Here is an 18,119-nt window from a genome sequence, read left to right on the forward strand (position 1 = left end):
TCTTCGTGGCACAGAACCGGCCCCATGGTGGGACCGCAAGGTGTTGAGGGTGGACTTCCCGCGCCTCTGGCCTCTGCAGGCCAGTGTGGGCCCCGTGAGCAGGTGGCCGGGGCCGTCAGCGCAGGACGCACTCCTCCCGGCGTCCACACTGGCAGGTGGGAGCAGAGCCGGCTTGCCCCAGCACCCTCCCCGTCCCTTCCACCAAGCTCCCAGGTTGCCGATTTGACGGGTTCTTGGATGCCCCGGGGGGGGACCCCCAGGGTTGGGCCTCCCGTCCTCCTGCCTCCACACCTGTCCCTTTGAGGAAGCCCTTCTTCAGCAGTTCCTCCACCCCAGGGGCGGAAGTGACTGCCTGACTTCCCCATCGCGGGCCAGTCAGCGTCTTCGGGGTCCACCAGCTGGACTCCTGCAGCTTCCCGGGCCCAGGGAACGGCCCGCACACCCCCTGAGCCTTCCACCCTCCTTCGCGTCTTCCCGTGTCCGGGGCCCGTCTGAGACACCTCTCCCGCCTCCTGGAGCTTAGGCTGGCAGGTCATGTGGGAGACTGAGAAGTGGCCGGGACATCAGCCTCTCTCCCCGACAGCCTGGCGGTCCCAGCTCCTTCCAAAGTATCCGTCAAAGGAGAATTTATGAGGTGATTAACTGACGCGGGCCGGGTGGAGCTATGTTATTTCAGAAGTTTAAAGAATCTAATATGCTTTCTAAGTGTATTTGTACTTTTAAAAAGAATTATGCAATATTCTGCTCATCTGCTCTTTAAATTAAGAACAGGAGAATGATGCTATTTTAGTGCACCGTTTTAAACAACAACAAAAAATGTTTTTTATTCTGTTACAAAAACAAGACCGAGAATTAGACGGAGACAAAAAACTACTTAGAGGTGAAACCAGAGAGTGAACAGCTCAGGATGCAGGCATGGAGAGAGAGAGAAAGCACTTAGCAGCATGCTCACAGCTTGGCTTTGTTGCTAAAGAGACCCCAGCCAGCCTGGCAGCCCTGGGGGAGGACGGCTGACCCCGTCTGGCCGTCCGCAGAGGTCAGGGCGCTGGGGCGGCACCGGGCTCGGCCGTGTGTGAACCCCAGCCCCGGGTGCCCGCACAGGGCCTGTCACCTCGAGTCCCTGCAGGAATCACTCCTGCACTTGACAGACGAGGGCGCTGGGGCACAAACCCTTACCCTCTGCTGGGGGCACGCCGGCCCTACGTGCTTGTGCTCTCGCCTGGGATTTTCCATGTTGGAAAAATGCACAAAAATTTCAAACTTCCACAGGAAGGAATATCCCAAATTCACACAAGATAGCAGTCCTTGGGATGAGCATCGCTTTCCTTAAAACACTCAGGAAATAATTTCTTTCCAAACAAACCTTTGGTTTACATTTGTTTTTCTAAACTCTAAGCAGAATCCCCACAGAGGGCTATCCTGGGTTAGCCTGAGTGACCCAGACCTGCCCTGGTTTGCCTGTCGCGATCGGTCATGGGTACGCCTCCCAAATCTGATAAGCAAGCAGGATTCCTTCCCTCTTGTGTGCGAGGCTCTGCACACGTGTGTCCCCTCGACGAGGAAGTTACAGGCCACACAAGTTCCTGTCTCAGACCCAGCGGAATCTCCCCTCGGAGTGGGGCAGGAGTGGGGCAGGCTTTGGTTTGTTGCCGTGGCGGAGACGACGTGCCCCAGGCAGCAGCTTGTCCGCGCCTCCAGGACCCGGGCCGGGAGCTGCCGTGACCGTCGCACAACTTAACCCATCACAGCTCAGATTTTGTATTCCCTGCACTGCTTCCCTCGGAGCCCGCAGGCGCGCAAGCCCCCACGAGGCGGCGGCCTCCACTCTGCGGCAGCACCCCCGCCCGGTGCGGTGAACAGACTGACCTCGCCGGCGGGGGGCGCTCGTCCCCGGCCTGTCCACACCCACCGCGCTGTCCGCATGTCACACGCCACGAGGTTGGCTCGCGTGTTCCGTGGCCCGGGATGCCCGCATCCCCGCCTGTCCTTCCTGAGGTTAGAGGCGCTTTGCCCTCATCTCTGTCAGCGGATCCTTGCTCACCATCAGCAAGAGTTTGATTCCTGGTTCCACACACCGCCTCCCCTCTGTCAGCTTTCTGGATCTGCACTTGGACGAACGTGATTTACGTGTCTTCACCTATAAAAACACATCCGACAGGGTCAGCACGGGGCACTGCCCTACCCAGAGCCCCTCACGCGGACACAGGTCTGTGAAGGGGCATTCGGTGGCCAGTGGTGAGCCAAGGCTTCGCATCCAGCCCTGCTGTGCGGCCCCGGGATCGTCGAGATGCTCACGGAGCGCTTGGATCAGACACGGGGGCAGATGCCGCAGACATGAACCCCGAGAGGCGCGGGTCCTGTGTTCCCCGTTCCTGGTAGAAGAGCCAGAGCCAAAGGAGGGGAAGCAGGGGGCCCCAGGCTTCCCTCCTGGCCCCACAGAGGACTGCCCGGCAGCGCAATCCAGCCAGGAGGGACTCCCGCGTGGGCCAGCCCAGGAGCCCTCACAAAGAAGGAATGTCACCAGCGTGGCAGGGTCTTCCTCCACACATTTTATTGCAAAAGTTTTAAAGCGCTCAGGTAGAAATGATAAGTGGGTGGTGACCCACACCCACCACCCAGACCCCACAGCTGCCGGTCAGTACGGGGCTGATTTTGCTTGACACGTGTGTGTGCTTTACTCACTTTCTGGCTGAACTCTTCCAAAGTGAGTTTTAGGCATCATGACATCTACATAAATACTTTAGCTTGTGCCTCCTAAAAATAAGGACGTCACGTTCTCCTACGTTACTACAGCCCTGTTGTTACAACTAGAAAACGAGCATCTCATTCCGGTCCATCTTCAGCGTTTCCAGGCATTCCAGGGACATCCGGACGGCAGTGTGTTTACCGTGATGTAATCAAGGATCATCACAGCAGGTTGGAGGTTCCGTCTCTGTGGTCTTTTGAAAACAACCCCCTTTTGTTTTCTGACATGACTCGTTCCTAATGAAGCTGCGCTCCTACTGACCACATTCCCGTTCCGGTTTCGTGAACAGTCCCGACAGGTCTGCGGGAAGCTCACCTGCTGGCTTGCAGGCCTGCTGTCCCCCGGCCCCCCCCGCCCCCATTCTGGTCAGGGGCCCAGGGGCACCATGGGATTGAGAGTGGCCATGCCAGTCTCCGTGTCTCCACGTGGCTGCCGTGAATGTGAGCCGCGAGCGTGCTTCTGTGGAGGACTCATAAATGCCTGACGTCACTCACCGGACCAGTGGGGAGTGGCATCCGCCCACCATCCGTCAACCCCCTGTCTCTTCTCTGCGCCTCCTGGTTTGGAAAGAGATGGTCCAGGCAGAGCCACAATCAAATACATTTTCTCTAAATCACCTGTTAAAATGGCTTCCTCTGCACCAGATCGAGGTTTCGTACCTGATGAGATCTTTAGGTTTAAACAAACGCAGCTAAAAAGACTCTCAGTCATCACCCCCGCTGTGTTTTCCATCATGAACCCACTGAGGGCGTCAGCCCTCCTGACAGCTTTCCCTGTGAGGTCTGCACCCTTGCTCGACCCCGTCCTTGGACGTACGACCGCACGTGGCCTTCGAGGGCCTGCCTGCCCTGCTTCTCCGGACGCCTGTCTCTCCTTCCCTTACTTGGGGACTTGCAGCTGTGCCCCCGGGGCCCTGATGCTGAAGGTTTCCCGTCTCTCTGAGGCTGGGCTCCCTTCTAGAGCTTCCGGAACAAAGTTCTCTCATCTGCTTCCATATTAACTGTCCAGCCAGGGTTTTCTTTCTTGGCAACCTAACACTTTAAGAGAGTTGGCCATGTTCCTCTCAAGGTTACCATGAATTCAGCAAACTCTTCCTTGTTAGAAGTCAGTGCAGGTGAGTAGCAACCCTCGCCTGTGGACTTCCAGGATCTCAGGAAACCGGGACTTGAAACTGTACTTCCACTCCTAGCCCCACACTTCCCTCCTTCCTGCCCCTCTCCTCCACATCTTCCCAGCTCGTCTCCTGTCCACTTCATTCCCATTTGCCTGGAGAGCGTGCCCTCCTAGCAGTGAGGCCTCCCGGAAGACGTCCAGTGGGTGGCAGCCTTCCTTCTGCAGGGATGCTGACCTCGCCTGCGTGGTGTCTTCTGAACCGGGCAAGGCGAGCGTCACCCACCTGGCCACGTGGTCCGTAACAGGCAGTGGGAACCTGGGAGCGCAGAGCCCATTGCTCTCCAGAGAGGCCTTGAGTCTCCGACGGATTCTACTCTGTCACTTTGCCCAGTGTGGCAGCAGATCCGTGGCCCCAAGATGCCCACATCCCAACTCTGGCATCTGTGAGCAGTCACCTCGCGGGAGGGAGATTTACGTGGCAGGTGGAAGGAGGGTTTGCAGATCAGCGGACACTGACTCAAGGCGATTCTGAGGAACTGTAGGAGCAGGGGTGCATGGAGGCGGGAGGCCGAGGGGAGGGGCTGCGAGCCGAGAACGTGGGCACATCTCAGTGGGAGGAGGCAGGGAGGCGCATTCTCCCTGGACCCTCAGAACCAGCCCGCCCGAAGCTTGATGAAGACTCATGTCGGACTTCCCGGCTGTAGACGTGTAATACGCGAGCGTGGGGTGTCTGTGGCCATGGGGCGTGGCTCTCCTTACCGCAGCCACGGGGGACCTGCCCCGTCCACGCCTCCGCCTACCATGCCCTTCTCACACGGCCCCGGTGGCCACAGCTGTCACGAGGGGACCGTGGAACCGTATTTCTGTGAGGGTCTCGCAATGGAGATGAAGAAGCGGCCACACCATCCTTGCAGCATCTGTTGGCCCAGACGACGGCCTGGCTTCTCCAGGGTCTCGGGCACCACCGATTTGGGGGATACCTATGCGCCTGTGGGAGAGGCCATCTGCCGCAGTATTGGCCGAGCGCGAGCCCGCAGGGAGCTCCTGGGCCAGTCCCTTGGGATGTGGAAGGCACCCCATCTCCCCAGTGGGCGCTTCCACATCCCCTTCATCCACCCAGACACCCGGGTCCACGGGTGGGTCTCGTGGTCCTGCCCCGACGTCCGCCTGCTTCCCAGCAGCTCACCCTCCCTGGCAGGGCTGGGCCTTCCACAGCCACTGTGCTCCCGTGGGAGGGGGGTGCTGGCCGCCCCGGCCCACTCGCAGGGACGGAGGAAGCCAGAAGCTGCTCCCGCATCTGTTCCATGTCCCTCCGTCCCCAGGGCCACACCCCTTCTCCTGTGGGAAGGGCTTGTTCTGTGGGGTATTTGGGCATCCCTCCCCACCGCTGTTACGTTAATCAGCAAGTTTCCTGCCGAGCTTTCTTCTTTCACTTTTCCAGAAGCATCCTAGTTGGCAAGGCCTCGGGGGGAATAATGTTGTCTCAGACAGCATTACGAAGGGTCAGGGGTCACTGTGTCCTCCTGGGTCCCCTTCAGATGTCAGGACTATCCCTCGAAGACGGCGGCTTGTGCCCACCGTCCACCCCCCCACACGGGCTCTAGTCCCCCCAGTCGGCACAGATGCAGGTGGGATTGTTTTCTGGGGGCAGCCTGTGTTCTCAACGAAACACAGCTCTGTCTTCTTTGTTTGAACGTGTGTGACTGCCCACCCCCCGGAGGATGCGGGAGCCACACACTCGGCCACCTGCGTCTCGTGCATTTCCTCGTCTCAGCCACGGGTGGGCCGTGGTTCCTCGCACGAGTAGAGGTGAAATCTGTGTGCGTTGGCTGCAGGTCTCAGCAGAATTACGCAGGTGGCGTGGCTGTGCTCGCGTGCTGTCTCTGCTCTCGTCATCGCTGTGCGTGCGGCACCGATCCCGCAAGACGCCCACCACGCTGCCTCCCTCGGCTTTGCCCTCCCGGTCGGACGCAGCGCCCATGCATGGCCCCAACACCGGCATGGGAGGGGCGCTCCCTCCACCCACCACCGCGGGCTGCCCACGGTTCCCGCAGTGCCTGGGCCCACTCCTCCCCTCCGGCCCGAAGTCAAGGACGTGGCCCCACATCTGTTTGCTGAGCGCTCTCAGAGGATCCTGATCCTTTACTCTGCTGGTGGCACCCTTCTTGCTTGTCCGGGCTCGTCTCCTGTGGAAGAGACGGGGAAACTGGGTCAGAGGAAGCAGGACGAGCCTGGCGAGGGGAAGGCCAGCCAGTCATGAGGAAGCCGGAGGGGACGGAGACCCGACTCCAGGTGTGTGGGCCCGGGGCGCCACGAGACCACAGGCCACAGCGGAAACAACAGGAGTTAATTCTCAGTCCCGGAGGCGGGATGTCAGAGGCTCTGAGGGAGCACCTGCTCCAGGCTCTCTGCTCGGCATGCACACACATCGTCTTCCGCATCTGCCTCTCCCCACAGGGACACCAGAGACCTCCACAGGGGTCACGTCTGAGGTCCTGGGGGTAGGGATGCCAGCACATCTTTGTCCTGCAGACAAGGGTTACACGGGTCAATGCTTGACCCCAGGGGGGCTCGGGGGGCAGTGCCAGGCCACAGACCAGAAACCACCAGAGTCGGTTCCTACGTGTGCCCAGGTGTCCCTTTTCCCCAGAGCTGCGCTGCGGTGGGCGAGGCCCGCACATGGTCGGAACTGCCCCCGGCGTGGGTGTCCCGCTGAGTCCGGCCCTCGTCCTCCTCCACACTGTCGTTCACCTGCAGAGCAAGCTGCCAGTCCTATTTGGGGATTTCTTTTTGAGAGATCTGCTGAGATGTGAGTGAACTATCGAAGCCACGAGATAGGAGACCAGGCTGTCGTGGGACTCCAAGACCTCCTCCTGCTGCGTCTGGGGCCAGAGGCCGACGTGAGCCTCTGTGCTGGGTGACGGGCGGGTGACAGAATGGGTCACATTCTCTCACCAGCTCTGGATGCAGGAGGGTGCTGTGAATCTGGGACCTCACCACCCAGACCACCCAAACGCAGCCCTGTGTGCTGATCCAAGGAGGCGCTGAGTGCAACCCTAATGCTTTTTCTTCTGGGAGGTTTGATGACCTTTAGAATTTGAGCTAAGAGTTTCCAGCACACTTACCTAAGAGCAGAACACCCACTTACTGACTGAGGAAGGGAAGGCCACGGGAAGAAGCTTGAGCCGACCTTTCTAGAGAGGACTTACCATTCAGAGCAAGAATGTTTCCTAACCTCACTGTGGTCTTCAGCTTCCCGGATCTGCAAAGAAGCACACTGTCTGTGTAGCAACTCAGTCTTCAAACAAATATATAGAAATGTATAGCTTTGCTCAACGATGCCGAGTCCAAATCAGTAAAGATAGTCTCGCATGTAACTGGCTGGGATCCTTGGGCCAGCTTTAACAGCTGGGAGACCGATGGCAGCGAGCTGCAGGCTGTGTGCTCCCAGTGCACTAAACCATCCATGGACCCGTGAAATTGGAGAAGGAACTGGTGGCCACTGATGCCGCGAGCTTCTCCGGGTGACGGGTCTCCATTAAAGACTCAGAGCCCCAACTCCGCGGCGCAGAATGCCGGTGGGTCACCAGACCCAATCTGCATTTCCACCAGCCACACCTTCAAAGTAAAGGAAACGGCATCCAGCCAGCACGAGAGAAAGCAGTGACCGCTGGGAGGCCCCATGAGGACATTGGCAGAGCGCTCGGGTGAAGAATCCCTTCGTGTGGTCAGCCAGCAATGCCCCCACGCACCTGATCCGAAGGCATCCAACATCCAGGAATTCATCTGCTGGTGCTGTGAAGATCACTGACCCACATTTATCAATTCACTTGGCACGAATGACATAATCAGGATGCCTAAAGAAACACTACCCTTGGTGTCAAGACGGGTTAGAGGCAAAGGAAGCCTCCACGCACCATCCTTAAATAGTTCATGTGGACGTGTTCTAGACGACGGCAAGAGTGGGACATGCCCACTCATGGGTCGGCCACAGCCCTCCAGATATACCCTGGGCTGTCTTCACGCGCTCTTTGTCCCACTAATAAGAAGAAATTCTAGAACTTTTGGCATTTATGAAAATCATTTCAATCTAAAATGGGGACCCAGACCCCGTTCTATCTATGGCACCGTGTTCCCAGAAGAAGAAAGGTACTATGTGTGAAACTACTCTTGGAGCAGAGAGAACGCTGGAGAAGCTTGGAACATCGCTCTTGAACAAGGAGTTGAGAAAAGGAACGTGCCCCACACAGCAGCGTAGTTCAACAAGTTTCTTCTTGGCAGGTGTCTTTCTCCTCCACTCCCTGATAAAGCTCACTGTTGTAGATCTCACGAGAGAAAACAACTCCATCTTAGGGTCAAATACAGACAGAAGACACTGAGTTTCCATCTCCTGGCTCCCGAGTGAGGTCTCGAAGACCCTAAAGGACACACACCCTTCTCAACTGAAGGGCAAGCACCCAGTTGGCTACAAATCCTTGCTCCGTGGTTGGGGCCATTGTGTCTGCTCCAGGCAGGTGTATGTGTTCACACTGGCCATGCTCAGTCAGTGCAGCAGGGGCGAGGGAGAGGAGGGTTTGCTCATGAGCCCGCCCTGGGCTCACCTCCAGCTTGCTCACGTGACCTCCAGTGACTCTGTCATGCCGCCAGGCCACACAAAGAATAAAGGCAGCCAGACTCAACTTCATGGCAGCTCACTGGCTCCCATATCAGCTCTTTTAAGAAGATGAACAGGAAGAGTGAACCACAAGATAGTTGAGATTTGCCCAACCCATCGAAATACCCTCTGAGCCATCCCTGCCGCGTGTCCCTCCTCTGTGCCCCAACCCGTCCAGGGCGGTTCTAGGTGTTTCAGATGGAGCTTCAGATGGCCCAATATTAAAAACAAAACAAGCTCACTGTTAATTCTGAAAGCAGCGTGTTGCCGCAAAATCAGCTATGTGATGGGAAGGCAGCAGAACTCTGAAGCTTTTGAAGACCTTATCCCAGACTCGATGGTGGCTTGAAAAGGGCGGCCTGCGGGAAGTGAGCACGGCGGAAACAGCGCCTCACGGGGAGCCTGACAGAGCGCAGGCTGTCCTCACCACCGGGCGCAGGCTCCAAACAGCTTGTCCCCTCAGTCGTCAGAGTGCCGAGCTCTGAGTGCCGAACGAAAATGCCAGATTGCATTTTTATTTCACCAAGACTCCCACGTTTGTGAACTGTTTTCTTAATTTTCCGGCTCAAAAATCCAGCTGGTGCTTGTTCACTGGGCTGGTCGCTCGCAGGGCAGGGCAGGGCCTTCCCCTTGGAGGTGAAGGGCGCCCAGCAGCCCCCAAGCCTGCGCCTGTCTAGCTGGGTGACATGTGGTGCCTTCACAGCCCTCTGAGGCCAGAGATTGGCAGCTGCGGCTCTTGCTCCCTGTACCCCTCCCGTCCCTTCACCAGTGACCCTGCTCTTTGACAAATTTCTCTTGACAGTCGGGGGGGTCCCCGTTGCCGATATCAACAGTGCCTGAAGTTGACTGTGGTGAACATATTTCTAATGGGGCAGGGCCCCTGGGAGGCCCTCTGGAGCCCTCTAGAAGCAGCCAGAAGCTCTGCTTTTTTATTCCAGAATTCTGTGTAGGCTGCAACAGTAGGCCCGGTGTGTCCTTCAGAAAAGGTGCCTGCTTCTGAGCAACACATCACAGCCTCCAGCTTGATGTGTTCATGAGGCACCCTGCTGTGGAACTGGGCTTCTCAAACTTCATTGGGAGGTAGTGTAACCAGGTCCAAGCTCTTTCTGCTCGCTGCACAAAGGCCAGTAAGTCAAGAGGCACGGTGTTGGAGTAAGGAAAGCAACTTCATTCAGAAAGCCAACAGACCAAGATGGCAGCCTGTCATCCTAAAGAACCAACTGGCCTCGCACAAATGCAGGCTTCTTTTATGTTGAGAGAAGGGAATGCAAGCTGGTGCAGCCACTCTGGAAAACAGTATGGAGTTTCCTCAAGACGTTAAAAATAGAGCTACCCTACCACCCAGCAATGGTACCACTGGGTATTTGCCCCAAAGACACAGATGTAGTGAAAAGAAGGGGCACCTGCCCCCCAATGTTCATAGCAGCAATGTCCACAATAGCCAAACGGTGGGAAGGAGCCGAGATGCCCTTCAACAGATGAATGGATAAAGAAGATGTGGTTCATATATTCAATGGAATATCACTCAGCCACCAGAAAGGATGAATACCTACCATTTACACTGACATGGATGGAACTGGAGGGGATAATGCTGAGCGAAATAAGTCAATCAGAGAAAGACAATTATCATATGGCTTCACTTATATGTGGAATATAAGGAATAGCATGGAAGACCACAGGAGAAGGGAGGGAAAACTGAATGGGAAGAAATCAGAGAGGGAAACAAAGCATGAGAGACTCTTAATCATAGGAAACAAACTGAGCGTTGCTGGAGGGGAGGTGGGGGGGATGGGGTAACCGGGTGATGGGCTTTAAGGAGGGCACGTGATGTGATGAGCACTGGGTGTTATATGCAACTGATGAAATCATTGAACACCAGATCTGAAACTAATGACGTACTATATGTTGGCTAATTGAATTTAAATTTAAAAAAAGAGAGAGAAAGAAGGGGAAGGGGAGGGAGCTGGAGTCCAAAGGTGACTGATGACCGTAGACATCCAGGAGCCAGAAAGGCTCTGGGAAGGACGGTGAAACTTCTTTGTCCTTGGTTGCCTGATCTGTGTGGATAGGAATCCCACAATGGTCCTATAAATCTTGGACATAGCAACTTCTGTACATACTTCGTATCTCCTTGGGGGAACTTGGGTCTCGGGTAGGGGCGGTTTGCCTGAGTCTCAGCTGTCAGCAAAATTCCTTCAGTGACTAGCGTGCCTACGTGCAGGGCTGAGCAGAAGTTTCCAAGCTACAGGTCACAGCTTCGAGGGAGGTGAGAGCAACATGGAGTCAGGCGCCCTGAGTTTCTCCTGTACAGTAATGTTTGCAGCGTGTTAGGATGTCAGAGTTGACCAATTTTTCTGGTAAATTTTATTTCAATTTCCTGCCACTGCCGATTTTCACTGTCTCAAGAATAAATCTGTGCAGGAACCCAACACCATCGAGCACATGGGATTTTTGTATCATTATTCACGCCGTAGGAGGATGCCTCGGCGGCTACCATCGTAAATGCTTTCTGAGCATTTCCACTACTTTTGGGTGCAGATAACATATGCGTATGTAAGCACATCATGCAACGTATGGGCTCTTCCTCATCTCTCGATGTTTCTCATCTATCTTATCTCCACTGGAAAAAAGCTAACGTCAATACCTCAATAAGACTGATGGGATGATGTCCAGTATGGTAGACTCACCAAGTTTCCCAAGCCCCAGAGGTGTTGTCAAAAAAAAAAAAATTAAGTAGGGGTGCCTGGGTGGCTCAGTCGGTTAAGCATCTGCCTTCGGCTCAGGTCGTGATCCCAGGGTCCTGGGATTGAGCCCCGCATCGGGCTCCCTGCTTGGTGGGAAGCCTGCTTCTCCCTCTCCCACTGCCCCTGTTTGTGTTCCCGCTCTTGCTGTGTATCTCTCTGTCAAATAAATAAATAAAATCTTTTTTAAAAATTAAGTAAAATCTCCTAGAGAAATGAAAGAAACACAAACCATAGCACAGTCCCCAGGCTTTCCTGCCCCCAGTGCCTGAGCTGTTTTCAAGTTTGGGAGCCTGGAATTGGATGCTCTGTTGGGATGAGGGGCCGGGGTGAAACACTCACAGCCCCCCACGTCCCTGGCTTCCAAGGCTCCAGCCAGTTTGTCTTTAGATTTTCAGAAGAAAAGATATAGGTGTTGTGTGGGGCACCCTGAGGCATCGACCAGAGCAAAGATAACAGGGTTGAGCACGCTGCCATGTTTGGTGGCTTTCAGTTCTCTGCTGCGCCTCGCAGAGGACAGAGAAGGTGGCTGCCCACCCAGGGAAGGCAGGAGGAAGGAGGGACTGTCGTGGGCGTCCCTCACCTGAGCCTGTAACCCGTCGGAACTGGTACCGCCCTGCTCCCCGCACTCCCTCCTCCACGTCCCTCCAAGGGCGAAGCTTGGAAAGTTCCCGAAAACAGGCAGAGGGATGTCACTGTACATAAGAGGGTGGTTATTCTAGAACCAGAATTAAGAATAACTCATGGATCAAGCACACTAAGTGTTGACAATCCCATGGCGCTAATCCCCACGGATGTGTCTGGTTTGCCACATCTGTCAAGTCCTGGTGCATGTTTGAGGCCTCCCCCTGCACGATCCCTCTTCCTTCTTCGGCCACGTTTTCTTTTTCTCCTACTGTCCCTCTAAAAGAAAAGTCCTGTAATCTCCAGAACTAAGCCGTTTCCAGACCACAAAATTGTGTATAGAGAAGAGTTGCCTGATGTCTGAATATTCACGTAGATACGTATCTGCTATGTGCGGCCATATATGTCCACTAGCTGAAGGGAAACCCCAAAAAAGATCCTGCAGAGGGACACCTGACCCTGGTATTTGGACTCTAAGAAAGACCTTAGAATAGCTCAGTTCTGCCAGGGGAAACCTAGTGTCATTTGCCCACACTCCCTGCTTCTCTGCCCTGACGCCGAAGGACCGTGAATGGAGGACGGAGGGGGAAGTGACATGAACTGACCTCAGCAGAGCCCCAAGGAGGGACAGCAGCATAGGCATTCGACACCTGCTGTTCCCCTCTGTAGCCCCTGGGGACACAGGCCTGTGTGCTGATCTAACTCTATGCCTCTGCTTGCAGACGATCACTCCAGGATCCTGCTGAAATCCGAGAACAGTCACAGCAACTCGGACTACATCAACGCCAGCCCCATCGTGAGTACCTCCTGCCGGGGCCCCCACCCGTCCTCGTCCACGAGCCCGCGTGGTCTCAGCCGGGCGATTGGTCTCGACCGGCTGGCTAGCCAACGAGGTAGTTTGTCCCAAACGGGCGGCTAGCCAACTAGGTAGTGAATCTCAACCAGGTGACCGGTCTCAACCGGGTGGTTAGCCTCAACTGGGTGACTAGCCAACTAGGTATTTTGTCTCAACCGGGTGACTAGCCAACTAGATAGTTCGTCTCAACCAGGTGACTGGTCTCCACTGGGTAACTAGCCAAGTAGGTAGGTAGTTTCAATCAGGCGACTAGTCTCAACCAAATGACTAGTGAACCAGGTAATTAGTATTAGCCAGGCAACTAGTCTCAGCCAGGTCATTAGTCTTACCCAGGTGACTCATCTCAACCAGCTGGCCTGGGCTGGGTCCTCACCAGGCAGGAGCAGTCCTGGTTCCACTGGCTTGAGGGGCCCAGCAAGAGCGGCCGCTGGTTTACTGACTGGAACCCGTAACTTTTAGGAAAATCTATGGTTGGTGGCATTCCTCCTTTCTAGACCCACTTGTTCCCTGTTTGTTCAGGGGATATGGAAACAATTGGACCCCAACCCTCCCCTTGTTAAAAAGTTGGAGGGCACCGAGGCAGACATGCGTGCAGGCTGGTCCCCGGGGGTGTTTCCAGGGCGGACCTTCCCCTCAAGACAAGCAGTGAGCCGTGAGCAGGGCTGTGCCTCCTGGGGCCGGGCTTCCTGAGAACAGAACCCCTGGGGGGACCCCCGTGACCCGCAGCCCACGGCTGGCATGAGCCCCATGGGAGAGCGGGCAGGAGGGGGAGTCGGAGCGCCGGAGGGTGACGAGTCAGAGGTCAGACTAAGCCATGCTCAGCCTGGCTTTTCCAGAATGAAGTTAGAATGAGCGTAAGTGGGAAGCAAGTGAAACGAGTGTCCAGGAATGAGAGTTTTAAGCAGCGAGGTTGGTGGCGGAGAGTGTGGGAGCCAGTGGGGATTCCTGCGGGAGGTTGGGTGTGGCCCCACCCCTCCCCATCCCCCTCCCCTCGTGCCTCAACGTTGGTCATCAGGGAAGCGTCAGGATATCTGACTAAAATCTCAGATTTGCATGCAGCGGAACAGTGCGTGTAGGATTCCAGCTCAGGGAGCTTGCCGGTGATCTGTGGTGGCCGCTGAGGCCGTGGGTCATCTCTGGATTCGGGACGCACCCAGCAGCGTCCTGACGACCCTTGCATTCCGGCTGCAGCAGGCTCCCTTGAGAAGGTTCACTGTCAGATTTCAAGCGGCAGGAGCTGCTGCTAGAACATTCTCGTGGCTGCTGGTTCTGTGTGTTTCCGGGGCACCTGGCATATCAAGCTTATTCTTGGGAGTGCAGCGTGCCATGGGCCCGAGCCCGTGTCCCGGCCCCCACGGTGCACAGTGGCCGCCTCACTGCGAGAAAGCGGGTTAAGAGCTGGTCGGCTGCTCCGTCTACACCCCAAGCCCAGACCTGGGCTCCCGCAGCTACTGTTAAGGGGTGGCCCCCTTCCCTCCAGCACAGGCAGACCTCAAGGACTGGCCCCACCTGTGTTCTCCAGGTTCTCCTCTGGGCCATTCTGTCTTTCTCAGTAAGTGCCCTGCTGGGCTTAGTGTTTTCTGTCAATTCTGGTTCAGAATCAAGCCAAAGCCTCATGGGTGTACAGCGTCCCCTTCTGTGGGTAGAGCATGGGTTCTGGTGGGGGGGCGCGGTAGGGGCCTGGACGTGCCCCCCGCGGTGGGCCCCGTTGCTGGCAGCTCAGATCTGCCTGGAGAGCCGTGTCCTCCTGCTGGGCTCCTTGTCCCGGGCATGAACCATGGGACAGGGCCGGGAAGAGAAGCAGAGCAGTTATTTTCAAGCCTAAAAGTGAGCGTCCACAGTTGGGGCGTGCCCAACTCCCCCTCATTTCATGGGTTCCAACTTCCCACTGTTGGTAGTCTCCGGGTGAGTGAAATGTCAGTGCAGAAGTCCATCCAGCGATGCTGGCGCTCCCACGGGGCCCGGAGGTGGGGCACCTGAGCTGCTCCCGCACCTCCCACCGTCTGGCCTTGCCTCCGTGACGGGAAACGCGGGACGGCGCCCCCTGCCCCAACCCCACTGGGCTGGGGCTCGGGTCAGGAGGCGATGCCAGGAGAGAGAGGGACTTAAGGCATCTTTTATGTTTCCCCTTCATTTCACGCCACAATTCTCCTTTTCTCATTTGGGTTGTCAGAATGAACCGTGGTACCTCTTCACCTCTTCTTTCTGAAATGACTGAAGGTACAGTGATAATGAGCTTCCTAGCAGCACTTGAACGAAAAACTAACAATTACAGCCCAAGAAGACCCTGGCTGTGCAGAATAAAACTATGATAATTACATCTGTCATATTTGTACTTAGTCCTCATTAAATTCCAGGGAAGTCATCCGGTAGTAAATAATGTGCAATCTTTGCTTTGAGAGCAGAGGTCATGAAAGTAAATGGGAATTCCGTGCTCCCGCCCAGCACGTGTGAGGGGCAGCCCGTGGGCTCCACCCAGGAGTGCAGCCCAGCTCTTCCCGGGGACGCAGGCTGAGGCATGTCGTTGGCACGCCTAACACATGGTGTGCTCAAAACAGCACACGCATGTCTTTACCAGGGACGGGTCCAAAATTCCCAGCGCTTGAAACTAAACTTATTCTTCATTCCACTGTTTCCTGAGGGGGAAGAAACTGTTGAACGTTTTAATTCAGAACGCATTTAACTAACGTGAGTGGTGCGCCTGGACTCCTCAGGAAATCGGGTGACCGGTCAGGTGTCCTGAACATCATAAGAAATTGGGCAAATATGGGAGCCAACTCTGGGGTTCTCAGAAAATATTTACAAGCAAGCATCTATGTGTGTATGTTATATTCCATAATTTACTTAAACCTTAATTCAGAAGAAGAAAATATGAAAATAGCTTCAGCTCCTAAGTCAGCCTGTCTCACATCAGTTACGGAAGCTACCGTTCTCAGTAAATTCCCGTATGAAGACTTCTAGAAAATTGACTTAAAAAGTCTGACTCGATATTCGCTTGTTTTTAAGAAAACGTTCTGTGATATTTGCTCTAAATGTTAGAAAAAAAAACAGATGCAGGGGCAGGCAGATAGGAATAGAGAAAGAAAACGTGCATGTTTACTCTCTGAGATTTCAGAGTGAGAGGCCTGGCCCCGCACCGCTCCCCGGGTCACGGTCAAGACCAGGCCGTCGGGCTGGACGGAGCTGGCTCTCCCTGCGGGACCGCAGCGGGCAGCCTGCCGGCCCCACCCTCGAGCTCGTCAAGGCTTCGGGACGTGGGTCCCTGGTCTTGGCACGCTGAATGCTTGAGTTTAAAAATCTGTTTGTTCGTAGTACTGGGGAAATTATTGCTGAGTTTTTAATGCACGTTAGAGTTTCTCCCACCCATTTAATGATGGGCATTGCCTGGCTTACAGCAGATGGCTAGGCTTGCTTTCGGAGCCTGTGCATTTAGAAACTCGATGGACACACCTTTCCCGTACCCTGCCAGCCACAGGCAGAGTGGATTCAACACAGTTTTCTGGGGGGAAAATGACCTAGTGAAAGCAAAATGGTAGTGGTAGTTGTACCTGGGACCCGGCGCCCCGTGACCCTCGCTTGCTACGCAGTCTCTGGGAGTAAGTCCTATTTGATGGTGGGGGCCCGTCTGCCTTACGCAGCGCACAAGGGAGAAGGCCTCCTGAGAGCATGGAGCGAACCCCCACGGGCTTTGATGGATAGCCTCAAGGTTACGGCCAACACACTCCCACGGCACGCACAGAGGAGTCCGCACGTATGCGCACGTGGAATCCCAGAGCTGAAGGGCACGTGGAGGTCATGTGGGCAGCCACCCCAATCTCAGACACTGACCGAGGCCCAGACCTGGGAGCTGACTTCCTCCACCGCCCCGGAGCCTGCGTTTGTGAACAAGTAAAGAGGCCTCCACAAAGAACAGGAGAGTGGCGAGCGGCGGGGCAGCGGCGGCTCAGATCACAGGGGGCTGCAGGCGCCATGCTCACGCCGTGCTCACGCCCTGGGCGGTAGAGGACGACACACGCCCACGTCCACCAGGGGCTGTGGGCCAGAGTTCCTGGTGGAAAAGTGCTGTTAGTAGAAACTTGATTGCCTCTGATTACACTTCTCCTGCACTGGAAATCTTAAATATAAAGCTTCTGTTCATTTAGTTAAATATTTGCTTTACTCTTTTTCGGCTAAAGATTGCACAAAACCGTGAGACACATGCAAAGCGCTTCTGCCCAGAATTATTTTCTGTCCAACAAAATGTGCACGGAATGAAATAATTCTAATTGTCTTTGAATTATTGTTAAACGGATGACACATTTTGCCACTCTGTGGTCATTATGCTATCTACTGCCTCCCAGGTGGCCGCCGCGTGGCCGCCATCGAGGGGGCTGGGCGAGCGGTGGGCCTTGTCCACACCCTCCCCGGCCTGGGCTGGAGGGGGCCACGGCGGACCACCAAGACCAACCGCAGTGGGTTGCCTTGTTTACCCTCCTGAAGCCCTGTTCAGGTTTTTACTTTTAATCACAGATTTCTCAGTTTAAAAGCCACTAAGTGTGCTAGTTTGAACACACTAACGATTTTTAAATTTGGTGCTCTCTAAATTGCTTTGGTCAAAAAACCACATTTGAAAAGGAGGCGGGGTTTTACTTTTTATGCAGAATTGTTTGCTAGAAAGAGACGGGGTTTTTGTAAATAGCTGTCACCTCCAACAAATGCATATTTTGAAAAATCAAAACTCCTTATTTCTGCTAAGCTTTTCTACTGAAACATTTTAATTGGGGCTTTTAGCGAGAGTAACGTAATTTTACCTGTATTGTGTGTGCTGTGGTGAATTTGAAAACGAGGTCCAGTTTTAATTGGGAATCACTAAATTGGAGGCAGAAAAAGCATTTTCCTGCCGCCCCCCACCCCAGCCGGCATTCCATTGTTGTTCTGTGGGAATGACTTACATCGGCTCTTCCGCGGTGCACGTAATTATAAGGTGCGTCACGCACCCTTTTATGCTGACGACCGTCATCTCTGCGAGGATCACTAAATCCGTGCTCTGGAGACCGTGCCTCCCGCAGGCTGTCCTTCAAACCCAGCGTGGGGCCGTGTGTTAGGGTGGCTCTAGGGTGGACAGCCGACATCCTCGTGTGCTGCCATAGAACCATGTGTGGCTGAAACCTCCTCCTTTCTCACTGTATTGGGAAATGTGTTCTTAACAAATATCTTTAAACAGAGCATTTTAAATGTTTTCTCAAACCCTGGTATCAGAAGAGTAATAGAGTCTAGTGCCAGATGGGAAAGATTCAGGGACTGAGCGTGTGTGACAGGTGAGCACCGAGGTGAGGCTCCAGCGCGAGGCCCTGTCCGTCCCCCTGGGGTGGTCTCCGTGGTCCCGCCCAGGGTGCGCGGCGGGCA

General features: G+C 55.1%; 1 protein-coding gene across 1 annotated transcript in view; it reads left to right on the forward strand.

The window, feature by feature from the left end:
* Window positions 1-18,119, forward strand: part of PTPRN2 (protein tyrosine phosphatase receptor type N2) — a 577,019-nt gene that overhangs the window by 514,891 nt on the left and 44,009 nt on the right. Inside the window, exon 18 of the mRNA XM_064575623.1 lies at window positions 12,601-12,674. Coding sequence (XP_064431693.1) covers window positions 12,601-12,674 — 74 coding nt within the window. The remainder of the gene's footprint in view (window positions 1-12,600; window positions 12,675-18,119) is intronic.

The sequence above is a fragment of the Mirounga angustirostris genome, unplaced genomic scaffold (assembly GCF_029215605.1).
Source record: "Mirounga angustirostris isolate CCGP_5_RB_7025 unplaced genomic scaffold, mMirAng1.0.hap1 SCAF_12, whole genome shotgun sequence".
NCBI lineage: Eukaryota > Metazoa > Chordata > Mammalia > Carnivora > Phocidae > Mirounga > Mirounga angustirostris.